This window comes from Heteronotia binoei, chromosome 15, assembly GCF_032191835.1.
Source record: "Heteronotia binoei isolate CCM8104 ecotype False Entrance Well chromosome 15, APGP_CSIRO_Hbin_v1, whole genome shotgun sequence".
Taxonomy (NCBI): Eukaryota; Metazoa; Chordata; class Lepidosauria; order Squamata; family Gekkonidae; genus Heteronotia; species Heteronotia binoei.
Window position 1 is genome coordinate 28,147,357 of NC_083237.1, and position 18,034 is coordinate 28,165,390.

Genomic DNA, 18,034 nt, shown 5'->3' on the forward strand with positions numbered 1-18,034 from the left:
GCCCCATATGGGGAGGGTAAACCCCAACCCCCAGTTAAGGAAGGTGCGACCCCCTGCTGTCCAGCCCCTGGCCAACTCCCAAATGGTCCAAACTGGCCATGCGGCCATGCCCAGCTAGCCTAGGAGTCCCCACCCAAAGTGGAGGGAGTATTTAAAGCCCCAGAAGCCAAACCTACCACATTAGGTGCCGCAAGTCCCCAAGGCCCCTGTGACGGAACCGGCCCGATTCTGCCTTCGGACCCGGTCCCATCAGCTCCCTATTGAGTCGCCAACTCCTGGAGGGAGCTATTTCTCCTCCTGCCCCTTGGGCTCGCTGCCACCACCTGCTCAGTCTAGGGGTTCAGATTGAGAGGAACAGGACTCCCAATCCCCCTCTCCAGCTATGAGGCCAGGCCTCAAGGTCCTCTGCCACCCTGTACTTGGGTATCACAGAGACCTCAGCACTTCTTTGAGGAACCCCTGGAGGATTGGCACCTTATCCAACTGCATGCCTTCCCCCTTCCCCGGGGCCCCCTTCTTAAAACAGCGTGGCCTAAGGCGGTTGGGGATCTATGTGGTACAGAGATGGACTGCCAGCATTTAAAACAGTAAAAATATTTAATTAAAAGAGAAAAAGAAAAGAAAAGAAAAGAAGAACAAAACAAAAACAGTTGCTTGTAAAAGGTTACACAGCACAGCACCCACACAGCAAACAGCATGACAAAGAAAAGGTGTTTATAAACGTTTCCTACTGTCCCTGGTCTAAACTTGCCCCGCCTTGGGGATGACTTACTTGGTCTGACTGCCTGGGAGCCTCACAGGCAGGACCCCCCATGCTCACCACATGCTCCCTCGAGCGCCAGTTGAGGACTGCCTTCTCTTCCTGCTAACTCCAATACAAAGAACAAAAGAACTTCCTGCCTCTCTAGGAGACTTTCCCCCTAGAGTTGTTGGTTTGGCTCTGGAAGGGAGGGGGGGTTGGAGGGAGGCTAGGCCAAAGCCTGCTTAAGAGTTTCATGTTTTCCCTCCCAATGAAGCACCAACATTGACTAAAATGGCGTTTCTCCACAGCCCCCATGGCCAAGAAGACCCCATGAAGGCAGTAGAGCCATCTCCTGACTTACCTGGCAATCCAGCAGGTACCAACACAGTACCTGCACCCAAAACACCTAAAGAAGGCCCAGCTCCTGTATCAGGGGCACTCAGACCCACAGCTCCTCCAGAGGTGGCAGCAGACCTGCCCTCTAAAATGGATAATCTAGCTAGTATCTCCACCTGCAAAGCCATTTTTGATACAGGCCCCTTTTGAGAAATCACAGAAGGTGGCAACCAGAAGCCTGTTCTAGGGCCCGCAGCCTCAAAAGAATAGCCGCATTCACTTCATCCTCCCCCTCCTCATCAGATGATGAAGGCGGCGGAGGGCGCTTCTGCAGCAGCTTAGGCACCTTATGTGCTGGCTGCTTGCCTTTTCCTTTTCCAGACCCTTTACACCCCAACATATCCCCAATGCAAAAAGGAACCACTAAAAAAGGCCCAAATGCTTAAAACTTTAAAAAAAGGCACCAGAGCCCAGACCTGCACACAGCAGCCCTATAAAAGGTACCACCCAAAACAACCACCCTTAAAATGGCCGCTCCCGCACCTAAAATGGCTGCCAAGCACACAAGCCTCAAGATGGCTGCCAAGCCACGAGGCACAAGAGAAATGAGGGAAATGTGATGGGGGCGGAGGTTGGGGGGATGGATAAGTGGCAAGACCTTCCCGGGGGGAGCACCTCAATGCCAGACCACACCACTGCCCACAAAAGCACCCGGCTCCACTGCACTGAATTCCCTGCCGTGCGCCACAAACCGCCTCTCTCTCTTTTAAAAAAAAAAAAAATGACTCATCCAGCGACGATCATAGATCCGACGCAGCCCAAAGCACCTCCGGACGTTCACAGACCCGACACAGCTCAAAGCACCTCCGGACGTTCACAGACCCGCCACAGGACGCAACCACCAGGGCGACCGACCTAAACACAAGGCCCGATCCCCCGAAGCTCGGCAGAGCGAAATGCCCTCCAACCCTCCGAGCTGACAGCGAGGGACTGAAGGAAGGAGTCAGGGGCTTGACGGTTACCCGATCAAGCCCTGCCCCTGCAAGAATGCGCCCAAAGGGGGCTGCGATGTCTGCTCTTCTCCAATAAGGCGGCAAAAATCCCCCCACATTGTATCTGTTTTCTGCCAGAGATGCCATTGTATCTGTTTTCTGAATAGACTATCCCTGTCACTTTACCTACTCTGAGGCAGATGTTCTAGCCAAAATTCTTTCATTCCCTGCTGTGACTAGATAGCTCCTAACAGCATGTAAATAATATATTTTTAAAAAAAACATTTTCTGACCATACCTGTCCACAGAATATAATTCAGCTTTTAGCCCAGCCCAGGAACTTGTGGAAAAGCAGGAGCCCTCTTGTTACTTCCCTTTGGAGATGGCACTGGAGGCAGTTTAACAGTAGAACAAAATAACAAGTTTACATGCAGGAAATATATACATGCAGGGACTGGGATTGCTAAAGTAAAAGTTGTAGGGAATACAGAGTTCTTTAAACAGGAAAAATGATGCTGTTTTTCCGGTATTCTTTGTTCTTAACAGAAAGGTGTTTTACTTAGCATTTTAGTTACAGCAACAACATTTCTTCAGAGTTTCTTGTGGCAGTTCAGGTTTCCCCGAGTTCATAATTGTGTTTGGGTGTATTCACACTACACTAAATAATGAGTTTTACAACTGGATTTTTACTGTGTTGAGCTGCCAAGTTCCTACCAGGGGGCGGTGGATCCCCCGGTTTAGCGGACTCCAACCCACCAGCAGGGAAGAGGCCACCAGGGGATCCCCCCCCCCCAAGAATCCCATTGCCACACATGCTATGCGGTGCCCAGAAGTGACATATTGTGGCAAGCACATCGCACGGGGACCCTCTAGGAATTCATGGAAAACTCTATAGTTTTGTGCAGGGATGCTCTAGCAGTTTTGGAGAAAACTCTATGTACCATTATTATTGAAATGTTATACATAAAATGAAAAAGTGAGAAAGGTTTAAAGGCAAAGGTATGATGGTGTGATGTCATGTCACAACGTTTTCTTTGCAGACTTTTTATAGGGTGGTTTGCCATTGCCTTCCCCAGCCATCTACATTTCAACCCCAGCAAACTGGGTACTCATTTTACTGATCTCGGAAGGATGGAAGGCTGAATCAACCTTGAGCTGGCTACCTGAACCCAGCTTCCACTGGGATCAAACTCAGGTTGTGAGCAGAGCTTGGACTGCAGTACTGCACTTACCACTTTGTGCTACAGGGCTCCCTGAGAAAGGTTTTCATAATACTAATTATATAATAATTCTTGTATTATAATATTATATGTAGCATGATTCTATCCGAATATATTTTAAAAGTTTAAATACATATGCAGGACATTATATAAATTAATTTAGTTTAGATTTATGTTAATACGATCTATGATTTTTATGGTAAAATGATTTACTTCTCTTTTTTTAGTTTTTTCGAATCATCATTTAAATAATGAATTAATCATAATCTACCACAATCATGCAGTCTAAAGAAATTATTCTTAAAATTGTGATGGAGGAGAGAATTAACTGGAGAGAAATAACTATTATTTTATGCCTGAGACATCTTGTAATCTGTAATATCTTTTCATATTGATGGTTTATTATACAACTCTCTATTATATAGCCTTTTTTTCTTTTCTATGTCCTTTTATCTTGCCTTTTAATACATAAGCAAGATCCTCTGAAAACTGGTTTCTGCTCACCGCAGAAAAGAGGCAGGGCAAGTTGCAGCCCCGCAGCAGCTTGTATGAAATCAGACAGAAGCACTGAGGTGGGGGGGGGGGCTCCGAGACCAGAACAAGCCTAGGGAGAAATCGGTCGGAGAAGCAAATGATCATAAGAAGGAGGGCAGGAAGGGTTGAATCAATGCTTAGTTCCTGTGGCTCTTTCTTACATGCCCAGGGAATGCTTTTTCCCAGTTTGGGGTCAGGCAGCAATTTTTCTCCAGGCCAGTTTGTCCAGGGATCCTCCAGGGGTGGGCTTTTTGTTTGTTTGGTTTTTTGCCATCTTCTGAGCATGGAGCAGGTGTCACTGGGGGTGTGTGGGGGGAGGTATTTGTGAGTTTCCTGTATTGTGCAGGGGGTTGGACTAGATGACCCTAGAGGTTCCTTCCAGAGAGCTTGCAGGTGCAGAGAAAGGAAACTCATCTAGGAAGGGTAGGTCCTGATGCAAACTTTGAACTTTAAAACCAATTCAAAAAGTAGCAACCCTACCTGCAAACCGCTCCCCCCACACACACACACACACCTGTGTTCCCACCAAAGGAGTTTCTTTGATTGATGGGACAGTAAGGAGAGCCTGTCCCTGTGATCTTAATTCCCAGGAAGGAACATATGGAAGAAGATTCTCCAGTCCCAAGCCAAGAGGGCTTTAAAGGTTAAAAAAGTTTTGAAAAGTGGCACCTCTGCCTTTGAATAGGCCTTGGGTGTGGATTGGTAGATAGTGTAAATGCTGCAATATTGGGGCAACATGGTCTGGATTGTTGGTCCCAACCAGCAGTCTAGTTGCTGTGTTCTGCACTAGCTGCAGCTTCTGAACACTCTTCAAGGGTAGCCACAAGCAGAGAACAATGCAGTCAGTAGTCCAGACTACACGTAAGGAAGGTATACATCACTGTGGCTAAAATCTGAACCAGGAATGGATGCAGCTAATGCAGAAGCCAAAGCTGGGGAAAAGCATTTTGAAGACAAAAAGATCCAAATTCCCAGATTTCAAAAGTGACTGCTGTGTCAATTAGCATTCCCAAACTGTGAACCTGACTTTCCATGGGGATTATAACCCCCTTCCAAGACAGGAAAGATCCGAATGCCCCGGTCTACCTTTCTACTAACCCAGAGAACCCCTGTTTTGTCTGGATTAAGTTTCAGTTTGTTCAACCTCATCCAGCCCATTATGGGTTCCAAACACCAGTTCAGAACATGAAAAGCAACTTCAGAATTAGGTGGAGAAAAAGGTAGAGCTGGGTATCATCTGCATATTGGTAACCCCGCAGCTCAGACCTCCTGATGACCTCTCCCAGCAGTTTCACATCCATATTAAACAGCATGGGGAATATGGTCCACCCCATAAGTAAGTAACCCAGCCCAGTTGCCTGAATATTAATAAAAGGAAAAGTTGTCCTTTGGGAGAACTTCAGGCCCTGCCCCAAGGATGCCAACTTTGAAGAATCAGTCATCTGCAGCAGATCAAGTCCTGTTTCCCCAGAATTTACTTGCCTGATTACCGATGGATTTCTGCATTTTTTCCTCTGGATTTGGTGACTGATCTTTATATCTTTTCACCAAAGGAGTCCAGAGGAAACCAGGTGAGCTCCTAGGATTCAAAATAATTGGAAATTTAAAAACTCAGGAGTACCAGAAAGCATCAAGAAATATGTCCCCTAGTGAATGAGTTTTGAAAACATGTCTTTCTTATTGTCCCTAGAAAGATACCAACTTCCATGACAACCTTAGAGTTTAACACACTATATAAACTAATTTACCTCACAATGACTATTTATTTATACATTCCAAGCATGAATTGAAGCCTCTGAAATTTCAGTCCATAGGGAACTGAATCCTTTGTCCACAGCATGGGAAAAGCAGTTGCAAATATCCATTTTTACATCAATGTTTTAAAGGACCTGAGAGTTAGTCGCACAAGCTGAGGGCTTGCAAAGAATCACTGGGGGGCTGTACAACTAGAAAGTAAGACCTCTGTCACCCAATTTCCTCATCCAGGACTCTTAGGGGGAAGACTTAACCAGATTGATATCTTCTGCCCCCGCCCCATTTTTCCCCTTTAACTGACTCTAAGCTGCTTTTTACATTCTGGGCTTCCTGGAGCAGATTCGGTTCTATTTCAAGCTAGCTTTTTCCCTTGCCCCCTCAGTCGGAATGAAGAGGCAGACACAAAGTGTTGGGTATAAAACCGGGCCGCTTTATTAATTAATTAATTAATTAATCAACCTATAACTGGCAGGGATGGATCCTGAACAGGACAAGCCCCTGGGGTCACACCTGGACCCCGCCTTGTCCAAAGGGCGAGCCACCCTGCCCCCAGCACAAGCCCGCCATATTCGGGTTGTAGCTGAGCGGCCAGGCCCCAGCCATTCTCCACCTGGGCTAGCATCAATCCCCCATGGAAAGATCCGCCCAGGTGAGGCTCTCGATGATCTGCATTCCCCGCACTGAGCCGTGTAGCCCATCTGCGGTTCCTACAGACCACCCGCACCACTGGTGCTAGGCCATAGGTGCTCCCCTGAAAACCCTATGGCCAAAACCTCCTCCAGCCACCGCCAATGCCAAGCCTCTGCTTAGGCATTAGCGCCCCAACGGACGGCCCCGAGCCGACCACAAACCCTGCCGCATCTAATCTAAAAAGGCCCGGCTACCCAACTCTGAAAGATAAACCCCATCTGGCATATGGCCAGATGAGGGAGAAAATGCCCGAGCCATTATCCATGGCTTCCCCAGGGCTCTATTGGCCTTGCGCCTAGCGCGCCCTGTCTCCCCAGGTGAAAGGGAGAACCTCCAAGTCTTGCATAGCGATCTAGCTGACCATACTAGGACCAGCCGAGAAGGACAAGCCCCTGGGGTCACACCTGGACCCCGCCTTGTCCAAAGGGCGAACCACCCTGCCCCCAGCACAAGCCCGCCAGATTCGGGTTGTTGCCGAGCGGCCAGGCCCCAGCCATTCACCACCTGTGCTAGGGTCAATCCCCCATGGAAAGATAAGCTCAGGTGAGGCTGTTCAGTGGTCTGTCGTCCCCACACTGAGCCGTGTAGCCCATCTGCGGTTCAAACAGACCACCTGCACACTAGTGCTGGGCCATAGGTGTTCCCCTGAGACCGCCCAAGTGAAAGACCCAGATGTGCGGAGAGGGTGCCCTGCCTCTCTCCGCACTACAGCCCACACCGGCCCCCGGCGACTCAGCCACTCTCCAACTGCCCCGTCGCTGAGGCCCAGCTGGGTGTCCGCTGAAGACCGCCTGGCTCGAAGGACCGCCTGGAATGCCCTGCTGTGCGCGCAGAAGAGAACACGCTGCCTCTCACTATGAGCCACAGCACCTGAAAAACAGAAAAATTGTCAGAACAAGTCATGACCAAGAGGCGATAAACCCTTGCACTCCAAAAAATGGCCCCCAGACAACCAACCCATGTTGGATCCCGGACTGGGGCACCCTTCCCGCAGTGTCAGTCATTAGACTGCATAGTCGACTAGCTAATCCATAACATTCAAAAAACAAAAAAGGCCATCAACGTGGCCGCCTGAAGCAGCGCGGTCCCAGAAAGGGGACAGCCTAACCCGTGCCACGTAACCAGCCAACCAACATGCGGCCCTGCGGTGCTCTCAAGTGCCCGAAACTGGGAAGCCGCTTTGTCATATGCCCATCGCTTTGTAGGCTTTATCAGCAAACCCGTGGGCTTCCCCAACAAATGCCAGCACCGCCAGGTGGCACCTAAACAGTCCTCAACTCCAAACCTCACTCTCTGCAACGCGCAGGATTGCATAATATGAGCCGTCGGAATTGGCCAGTAATCCTGCAGCACCACACGCCCCATGCAACTCCTGAACAGGAAAACCGCCCTACTATAATCCCCTCTGGCACTAGGCGCCAAAGCCAGCTGAATGTCCAGCCAGCTTCAACATCCCGAATTGCCAGAGGTCCGGGGGGAATTGCACCGGCCACATGTCCACTTCCGGGGCGAGCTGCCGAAAGCCCTACAGCTATTGGCAAGATAGAGCGGCCACCACCCCATACAGTCTCCGGGTACGAGCCCTAACATAAACAAATATCCCACCGGAGGTAAGGAAGTATAATAGACTACCAGGCTCATCGCCCACGCGACTTAGAGGTCTAGGAGTTGATAGACATGCACTACCGCCGTGCACCGCCCCAGCCAAGGCCGAAGCGGTCGGCGAGTAGCTCACCCCGAAGCCAAACGGCCCCTGAAATTGGGAAAAAATTCCAAAAATGGCGGGACCCTGCTGAACCCGCTGTCCAAAGCAGGTGACCCCTAATGTCCCAAATACGTCTCAAGGCGGCCCCGCCAAGCTCCACCACTTTGCATGCAAAGTTAAGGTGACCAACTGCCTACTGAAATTAGAGCTGGAACACCTTGTGTTGCCTAGCAAGAGCAGCCCACCGACCCCTAAGTCAGCAACCTTTTTCTCCGGAAGCCGCAATGCCTGCTGGTGGGTATAGAGCTCAATGTCTAAGGAATGTCGCCACCGTACTGGGCGCACCAAAGGTACCCCCCACCTTGATGGCAAACTCCTGAAGCATGCAAGAGCCAGGCGCGTCACCTTGTACCTGCTGGACCGACAAAAGGCAGGCACCCCGATAGTGCGCCGTGTCATTAAACCCAGTCCTATCCTATAAAGCCCACTCCACTAAGGAGCCAATGCGCTTGAATGCAGCACCGGAGACCGAGGACCCCGTCGGGAGGGGCCGGACCTCGCTGCCCCAACCACAAACCACACAATACTTTTAACTGACTGGTCAAAGGAAGTGTACCTCATACAGAACATAACTCCATAATTCGCCGACCCACCTCAGGGGTAGGACCGGTGCGGAACCAGGCGATATTCCCCTGGCGCTTTCTCAGGCACCACCCCCGGGGGAAATACGCACCATATGGGTACAGCGGCGTACCAAAGAAAAAGGGGGGGGGGTCCTACAACCCCACCTTCCTGGCACTCTATGGCGATCTTGGCCCTAACAGCATGCTCAAGACCCGCCACTGACTGGAGCTTAGCAGCCAAACTAAGGGAGGGGGGAGCCCTAGACCCCTGATACGGGATCCGAGACCCCAAAGTGAGACACCTCCGGTGGATACTGGCCATCCGCTGCACTTGGGAACTTACCCAATAATCAAATGATTACCCTCGGTCGAATGGGGGGGGGGGCTGCTGACCGCCACCACTGCCCCCCGCCGGGGCGCCTACCTCCCGGCCACGGCTTCATCCTAATACAAGCGTAAAAGGCATGAGCCACACTGCAAAGCCGACGCTCGTGCTTGAAGTTGCAGGGGGTTTTTGCCCTGCACACTAGGCACCGCCTAGTGCCACCGCCTTGCTCACTAGGCCACAACCCCCGCCTTGCTCACTGGGCCACAACCCCCTGTATATGCAAACTGCCAGGGGGGGGGGCGACACCATGAGCGCCCAGGGGCGCGCCGACGCCGCTCCCATATGGGAGCCCCCCTGGCAACTCTTCCTTGCTCAGTGGCCTCTAACTAGTCCATAATGGCGCCTTCAGGCCCACTTCCCCTGACCCGGCTATTCAACCGGGCCGAGCTGCGGGTCTCGCCCCCCTGGACGGGCGGGCGGCTGATTGCCCTTAGACCTGCCCTACTCTGTCATGGGTGCCGTCAGGACACCTCTAATCCGCAGCCAGGCCCACAGCAGCAACTGTGCCACACCTTCCCAGCCGGTCCCCAGTTCCCCTGACCGGTGTAAATGACACCATAAGTGGATGGGTGCCCAAAAGGTTACTCTACCCTGTAGCTACCCAACCCAACTGGGGGACAAATCAAGCAAAACCCCAAGCAGCACCCAGATGGAAGGCTGAGTCAACCTCGAGCCGGCTACCTAAACACCCGGCCTCCACCAGGGATCGAACTCCGATCATGAGCAGAGCCTGGGACTGCGGTACTGCAGCATTAACTCTCTGCGTCGAGGGGCTCTTCCAACCTTAAAACCGCCAGCTGGCACAGTGCAAACAGAAGGGGGGGGTGCTTAACCATGCCGACCGCCCTGAAGCGCAAAGACCTTCCCAAATGTAAGCCCCTGTGGCAACCATTTGCTGCTCAAGACCCTCCAGTTGTCCCACGCTGGCAACCGGGCTCGCACCCCTTGCCTCTGCTCCTCAGCTGGACCTGGACCTGGCTGCAGACCCCGCCCACGAGACGGGTAGGCCGGCAGCTTATCCCTGGACCCTCCTTAACCCATCTTGGATGCCATAGTGTTGCCCTTACACCAAGCGGTCCCCATAACGGTGACCAAGATACCCCACATAGCAACCAAGTAGTCACTGTGTTATGCTAATGTGAGCCACCCAAACCATGAAAAGAATGGTGGAGGAGGAACAAATCGAAGCCGGCCCAAAACGGCCCCAATGCATGCCAGCCGTCACAATACCCTGAGGAGGGGAGGGTGGGATCACTGAATAGGGTATACCAACCGAAATCAGTATGGTAACATATGAAGCTGCCTTCTACTGAATCAGACCCTCGATCCATCACAGTTAGCACTGTCTCAGACCGGCAGCGGCTCTCCAGGGTCCCAAGCTGATGTCTTCCACACCTATCCGCCCGGACCCCATTTGGGAGATGCCATGGAATGAACCCGGGACCCCCCGCCTACCCAGCAGATGCTCTACCACTGAGCCACCGACCCTCACTACGACGCCCAACTGTGGCTCTCCAGGGGCCCAGGCAGAGATCTTGCCCCTTGCCTGCTGCCTGATGAAATACAATTAAACCCTTAGCCCCAAGGGGAAGGAAACCCAGTCCAGCCCTGGGCAACCGCGAAGCCACCCACAGGCTCAATAAACTTGGCGGGGGAGGGGGGAGGAGATGACTGGAGGCAGAAAAGTGCAGGGAAACGCAGCCCCAAGCACTACCCTGTACTCCCTTTAACAAGTAAAGCTCCTACCCACCCTGGCCTGAAGGGTGGGGAGGTGGGGGAGATGTTAAATGCCCACAAAGGACCCCCCCCCCCGGTGCCACCTATAGCCACCCAGAAATAGCCTCACAAGTGGCCTCATGCGGCAGGCAAAAATGGCGCAGAAGAAAAGGTGACTGTCAGAACACAAGCCCCCAGTACTGTACTGCAAACCTTTGCAACGGCGAAGGTGAGCTCGAGCTACCCTGGCCTGGTGGGGGTGGGGTGAGGAATATTAACCACCCCCAATAGCCCCGCAACACCAATCACCGTCATTAAAGGTGTGGGCCCAGACCCCTTAGAAGGGAACAAAAATGGCTGCCGCGCGCGCCTTTACTCCCTTGCCGCCCAAATGGAAGCAACTGCCTTAAAATGGCCGCCGCATGCGACCCGCCCGTTTTGAAAGCCGTCGCGCCGTTCACCCGGTCCCGAGGGCCGAAAAGCAGCTGGCCAGCGCTCGCGCTAATCAGCCCCGCTAGCGCTCCGTCGCTGTAAGCGCCTCACAGCCACCCGCTCGTCCGACTCCTTCCAGGCACCATCCTCGCCGAAGGCTCCCTTCTGAAGGCCGGCTCTTCCACCCGACACACACATAGCTCTCTGAGAGCAGAGAGCCCTGGATGAAGATCAGCTGGCCAGCGCTTGCAAGCCCCGTCCTGAGGGACGAGGATCAGCTGGCCGAGGATCAGCTGGCCAGCGCTTGCGCTGAAGCCGCTGCTCGCGCCTTGCTGCCGCCGCGCCAATCGACCACACGTTCCTTGGCTCCCTCAGCCTGCGCTTGCCAGGCCCTTTCTCCATGCAATCTGCACGTGGCTCTCCCAGCGGAGAGCCAAACAGACTGCCTGCACAGAGAGCCCGAAGGAACTGAGGAGATCTGGGCGGGGCCGGGGCTTATATAGCCCCGACGCCACATCCAGAAACATACCCGGATGTACCGGGTGAAGCATTCAGCCGCTCCCTCCTTCCAAGGGGGCAAAGACGGCCCCCAGCCTGAACGCCGGCGATGCCGGCTTGGCTGGGAAGGGCCGGGCCTTCCTCAAGGAAGGGAGTTCCAAAACCTTCATATAATCTTGTTGTGTATTTAAAGAATTAATTTGGTTAGGAAAACAGACCAGGAGTTAGAAGAGGACTAGGGGTACCTCATATTGCTACATAATATAAGATGGTTAGGGTAGCTGAAATGATAGAATGTCGATGTCGATTATATAATGACTACTTGAAAACTTTTCTTAAAGATGGTTTAAAATGGAATTACCTGCTTTGGTATGATAATAGAAAACTGACTTAGGATCATCCTATTATACACTCAGTATTGGCAGTTTGGTATAAGTTAAAGGGTAGCTTTAGTGTAGATTTGTAACCGTTAATATTATTTACTGGACAAATAGAAGATCTATCATCGGATCCATTGGTCCTAGCCAATTATCACTCAGTTTCGAATTTAGCATTTCAGGGTAAGATCATTGAGAAAGCGGTGGGAGAGCAGTTTCAAGTTTTCCTGGAAAATACATCTAGCCTTGATCCTTTCCAGTCCGGCTTCCGCCCTGGTCATGGGACAGAGATTGCTCTGGTCGCCCTCACAGATGACCTCAGAAGGCACCTGGACCAAGGTGGGTCAGCGCTGCTATTGCTTTTAGACCTTTCAGCAGCATTTGACACAATTGATTATGATCTAATGACCCACCACCTTGCCGACACTGGAGTTCAGGGGTGGCTTTACAGTGGTTTTTTTCCTTTCTCCGTGGTCGGGGACAAAGAGTGGCGATCGGCAAGCAGTCCTCCCTGTGTCATCCACTAGAGTGTGGTGTGCCACAGGGAGCTATTCTCTTGCCAATGATGTTTAACATCTATATGCACCCCCTTGCCCAGATTGCTAGAGGTTTGGGGCTGGGTTGTCACCAATATGCAGATGACACCCAGCTCTATCTGTTGATGGACGGCCACCCAGTCTCCACCCCAGACCATCTAACCAGGGCATTGGAAGCAGTGCCTGGTTGGTTGCAACTGAGCTGGCTGAAGCTCAATCCAGCCAAGACGGATGTCTTGTACATGAGCCGTGGGGGGCTAAGATTGGGCATCCAGCTCCCCACCCTGGATGGTGCATCTCTTGTGCCAGCTCAGAAGGTGAGGAGTCTGGGTGTGATACTGGATGCCTCCCTCTCTATGGAGGCCCAGATCACAGCTGTTGCACAATCTGCCTTTTACCATCTTCAGCAGGCCAAGCAACTAGTGCCCTATCTGGCCCCTCGGGACTTAGCTACAGTGATCCATGCAACAGTCACTTCCAGGTTGGATTACTGTAACTCGCTCTACACAGGCTTGCCCTTGAGGTTGACCCGGAAACTCCAGCTGGTGCAGAATGCGGCAGCACGATTGCTGACTGAATTGCCTGTATGGGCGAGCAGTCGGCTGATGCTGCGTAGTTTGCACTGGCTACCAATCGAGTACCGGATACACTTCAAGGTTTTAGTACTGACGTTTAAAGCCTTATGCAGCCTGGGACCAACATACCTGTGGGATCATCTCTCCCCATACGAGCCCCGGAGGTCATTAAGATCAGCAAATCAACAACTTTTGACATCTCTGGCCCAAGGGACATCCGGCTTGCCTCGACCAGATCCAGGGCTTTCTTGGCCCTGGCCCCAGCCTGGTGAAACCAGCTCCCTTTAGACGTTTGGGCCCTGCCAGATCTGTTGCTATTCCGGAGGGCCTGTAAGACGGAGCTGTTCCACCAGGCCTATGGCTGAGGCAGGCAGATGTCCTTACCTTATTATACCATCAAATTGGCCTCCCTGCACTATTACTTAAGTCGGGCCAATACAGCTGATATCCTTGACACCAAAGCTGTATTTAACTGATGTGTCCACACCATTCCTCCCCCCATTGATATCAACATTGAGTTAAGTGGTTTAACTTGTTTAAATTTTAGTTTAAATTTTAATCTGTTTTTAATTGTTTGATTCTGTTTTAATGTTGGCTCGATTGTTTTATTGTGTTGGAACCCACCCTGAGCCCATCACAGAATAGGGCGGGCTATAAATCAACATAAATAAATAATAAAATATGAAGGGTGGTGATAAAGATCAGGGAGGATAAAGCCCCCATTTTAATTTGTTTGGTTTTTTTTTCAAATCAGACATATAGTGCATGTACTTTTGAGGAAATATGCAAGTTTAAGATATAAAACATATTTTCAAGTACTGGTCTCTGGAACTGTCAAAGGTGCTATTGCGTTGTTTTTGGCTAATTAATATGGACAGTAATCCACTGAGCTATACTAGAAAATGAGGAAAGGATTTGCAAATCACGATCACAAAAGAGGAATGGAGTTGGCTTTGGGAAACAGCTGTTCTTAGACTAGTGTCAATGAGTCCGAAAGAAAATATTCTCCAATGGCACCTTGTTGTTGTTCGGTCACATAGTCGAGTCCACTCTTTGTGACCCCATGGACAAAGTCACGCCAAGCCCTCTTCCGAAGTCTGCTCAGACTCGTGTTTGTTACATCAGTAACGCTGTCCAGCCATCTCATCTTTTGCCGTCCCCTTCTTCTTTTGCCTTCTGTCTTTCCCAGCATCAGGATCTTCTCCACTGAGTGCTCCCTTTTCATTTGGTGGTCAAAGTATTTGAGCTACAGCTTCAGCATCTGACCTTCCAGTGAATAGTCAAGGTTGATTTCCCTTAGGACTGACTGATTGGATCTTCTTGCAGTCCAAAGGACTCTCAAGATTCTTCTCCAGCACCACAGCTCAAAAGCATCTATTCTTCTGTGCTCGGCCTTCCTTATAGTCCAGCTCTCAAAGCCATACATTACTACTGGGAATACCATCGCTTTGACTATATGGACTTTTGTTGGCAGGCTGATGTCTCTACTTTTTATTATACTGGCCAGGTTTGCCATAGCTGTCCTCCCAAGGAGCAAACATCTTTTAATTTCATGGCTACAGTCGCCATCTGCAGTGATCTTGGATCCCAGAAATGTGAAGTCTGTCACTACTTCTATATATTCCCCTTCTATTTGCCAAGGTGTGATGGGGCCGGATGCCATGATCTTAGTCTTTTTGATGTTGAGTTTCAAGCCTACTTTTGTGCTCTCCTCTTTCACCCTCAACAAGAGGTTCTTTAGGTCCTCCTCACTTTCTGCCATTAGAGTGGTGTCATCTGCATATCTGAGGTTGTTGATGTTTTTCCCGGCAATCTTAATTCCAGTTTGTGCTTCATCTGCATGATGTACTCTGCAAATAAATTAAATAAGCATTCCACATGATGTACTCTGCATATAAATTAAATAAGCAGGGTGACAATATACTTCCTTGTCGAACCCCCTTTCCTATTCTAAACCAATCAGTTGTTCCATATTCCATTCTGACAGTTGCTTCTTGACCCTTATACAGATTTCTCAGGAGACATGTGAGGTGGTCTGGTACTCTCATCTCTTTAAGGACTTGCCACAGTTTGTTGTGATCCACACAATCAAAGGCTTTAGCATAGTCAATGAAACAGAAATAGACACTTTTCTGATACTCCCATGCTTTCTCCATAATCCAGCGAATGTTGGCAATTTGATCTCTAGTTCCTCTACCTCTCTGAAACCCAGCTTGAACTTCTGGTAGTTCCCAATCAACATACTGCTGAAACCTAGCTTGTACAATCTTTAACATGACCTTGCTGGCATGTGAAATGAGTGTGATAGTTTGAACATTCCTTGGCATTACCCTTCTTTGGGATTGAAATAGAAACTGATCTTTTCCAATCCTGTGGCCACTGTTGCATTTTCCAGATTTGGTGACATAATGTGTGCATCACTTTTAACAGCATCATCTTTTAGGACTTTGAATAGCTCAGTTGGGATACCGTCATCTCCGCTCACTATTGTTAGTAATGCTTTCTAAGGCCCATTTGACTTCACACTCTTCACACTCCAGAATGTCTGGCTCAAGGTCAGCGATTTCACTGTCATGGTTGTCAAGGACATTGAAATCCTTCTTGTATAATTTTTCTGTATATTCTTGCCACCTCTTCCTGATCTCTTCTGCTTCTGTTAGGTCCCTACCGTTTTTGGCCATCTTTGTATGAAATATTCCCTTGATTTCTCCAATTTTCTTGAAGAGATCTCTTGTCCTTCCCATTCTATTATTTCCCTCTATTGCTTTGCATTGTTCCTTCAGGAAGGCCTCCTTATCTCTCCTTGCTGTTCTCTGGAAATCTGCATTCAGTTGGGTGAATCTTTCCTTTTCACCTGTGCCTTTCGCTTTCCTTCTTTCCTCAGCTATTTGTAAAGCCTCATCAGACAACCACTTTGCTTTCTTGTATTTCTTTTTCTTTGGGATGGTGCTGGTTGCTGCCTTCTGTACAATGTCATGAACCTCCATCCATAGTTCTTCAAACACTCTGTCTATCAACTCTAGTCCCTTAAATCTATTCTTCATCTCCACTGAATATTCATAAAGGATGTGATCAAAATCAAACCTGAATGGTCTAATGGTTTCCCCAGTTTTCTTCAATTTAAGCCTGAATTTTGCAATGAGTAGCTCATGATCTGAACCGCAGTCAGCTCCAGGTCTTGTTTTTGCTGACTGTAAGGAGCTTCTCCATCTTTGACTGCAGAGTATATAATCAATCTGATTTCTGTGTTGCCCATCAGGTGATGTCCATGTGTAGAGTCACCTTTTAGGTTGTTGGAAAAGGGTGTTCGCTATGACCAGCTTGTTCTCTTGACAAAACTCTATTAGCCTTTGCCCGGCTTCATTTTGTTCTCCAAGGCCAAACTTGTCAGTTGTTCCGGTTACCTTTTGACTTCCCATTTTGGCATTCCAGTCCCCTATGATGAGGAGGACATCTTTTTTGTGTGTTAATTCTAAAAGGTGTTGTAGATCTTCATAGAACTGGTCCACTTCAGCCTCTTCTGCATCAGTGGTTGGGGCATAGACTTGGATTACTGTGATATTGAATGGTTTGCCTTGGATACGGACTGAGATCATTCTGTCATTTTTTAGATTGTATCCCATTACTGCCTTCCTCACTCTCTTGTTAACTATAAAGGCCACACCATTTCTTCTACGGGACTCTTGCCCACAATAATAGATGTAGTGATCCTCTGAGTTAAATTCACCCATTCCCATCCATTTTAGTTTGCTGATTCCCAAGTTGTCGATGTTCAGTCTTGCCATCTCTTGTTTGACTACATCCAGCTTACCTTAATTCATAGATCTTACATTCCACGTTCCAATGCAGTATTGTTCTTTACAGCATCAGACTGTTTTTTCACCAACAGACACATCCACAGTTCAACGTCCTTTTGGCTTTGGCCCAGCCGCTTCACTCTTTCTGCGGTTACTTAGACTTGCCCTCCATTCTTCCCCAGTAGCATATTGGGCACCTTCTAACCTGAGGGGCTCATCTTCCAGTGCCATATGTTTTAGCCTTTTGTTACTGTCCATGGGGTTTTCTTGGCAAGGATACTGGAGCGGGTTGCCATTTCCTTCTCCAGTGGATTGCATTTTGTCTAGGTTTTCAGCTGTGGCCTGTCCATCTTGGATGGCCGTGTATGGCATAGCCCACAGCCTCACTGAACCTAACTCCCCATAAATTAGCCCTTATATATAGAAAAACAGAGGGTGTGTATATATATGTATATTTATGAGTGTATACTGAGTGTATGTTTGTATTAAAACAATAATTAAAAATAGACTTGTTCTGTTATTAGGCTACTGCAATTTCATTAGTTTCTTTGTAAGCAGACCCCTGGAAAGTTATACTTCCTTGAATACTTTATTGAAGAGGTACATTTTGACTTTTGAATAAACTGGAAATGAACTTGAATTCAGACACATGCATCCCAGTGATTCTTCCCAGTCCCCAAAAGGTTGAACGTCACTCACTAATTCCAAAATTGTTCACCAGGCAGTCCAGGCATCCATAACGTTCTACAGTTACCAAAATCAACCTCTACAGGAAAAAAGATTAAGAGACATCTAAGGCAGGGCAAGGACAGCAACAGAAAAGAGAATGCTGTGAGTAAGTCAACTTACAATTCTTTAACATCTTATATCTCTGAATCACTGAGTGTCAGTTCAGGGTGCCCAAGCAGAGGTGCAACTATTCTAGTAAATTCTACACACCGATGGTTCGACAGAGAATGTAAAGAAACAAAAACTCTTCTGTGTAAAGTTTACAACCAATACCGCAATTCAAAGGCCCTGGCCTTGCCATCACAATACTTTGTGCTTAAGACTCAGTTGCACCACCTTGTCACAAAAAAGAGGCACAATTATATTAAAACTCAATGGGAAGAGCTATA

General features: G+C 49.3%; 1 protein-coding gene across 1 annotated transcript in view; it reads right to left on the bottom strand.

Moving 5' to 3' along the window:
- The window catches only part of LOC132583340 (uncharacterized), a 163,631-nt gene that overhangs the window by 59,928 nt on the left and 85,669 nt on the right, over positions 1–18,034 (bottom strand). The window contains exons 12-13 of the mRNA XM_060255003.1: positions 7,902–8,022; positions 6,986–7,139 (exon numbers count right to left, since the gene is read on the bottom strand). Of these exons, the coding sequence (XP_060110986.1) occupies positions 6,986–7,139; positions 7,902–8,022 (275 nt within the window). The remainder of the gene's footprint in view (positions 1–6,985; positions 7,140–7,901; positions 8,023–18,034) is intronic.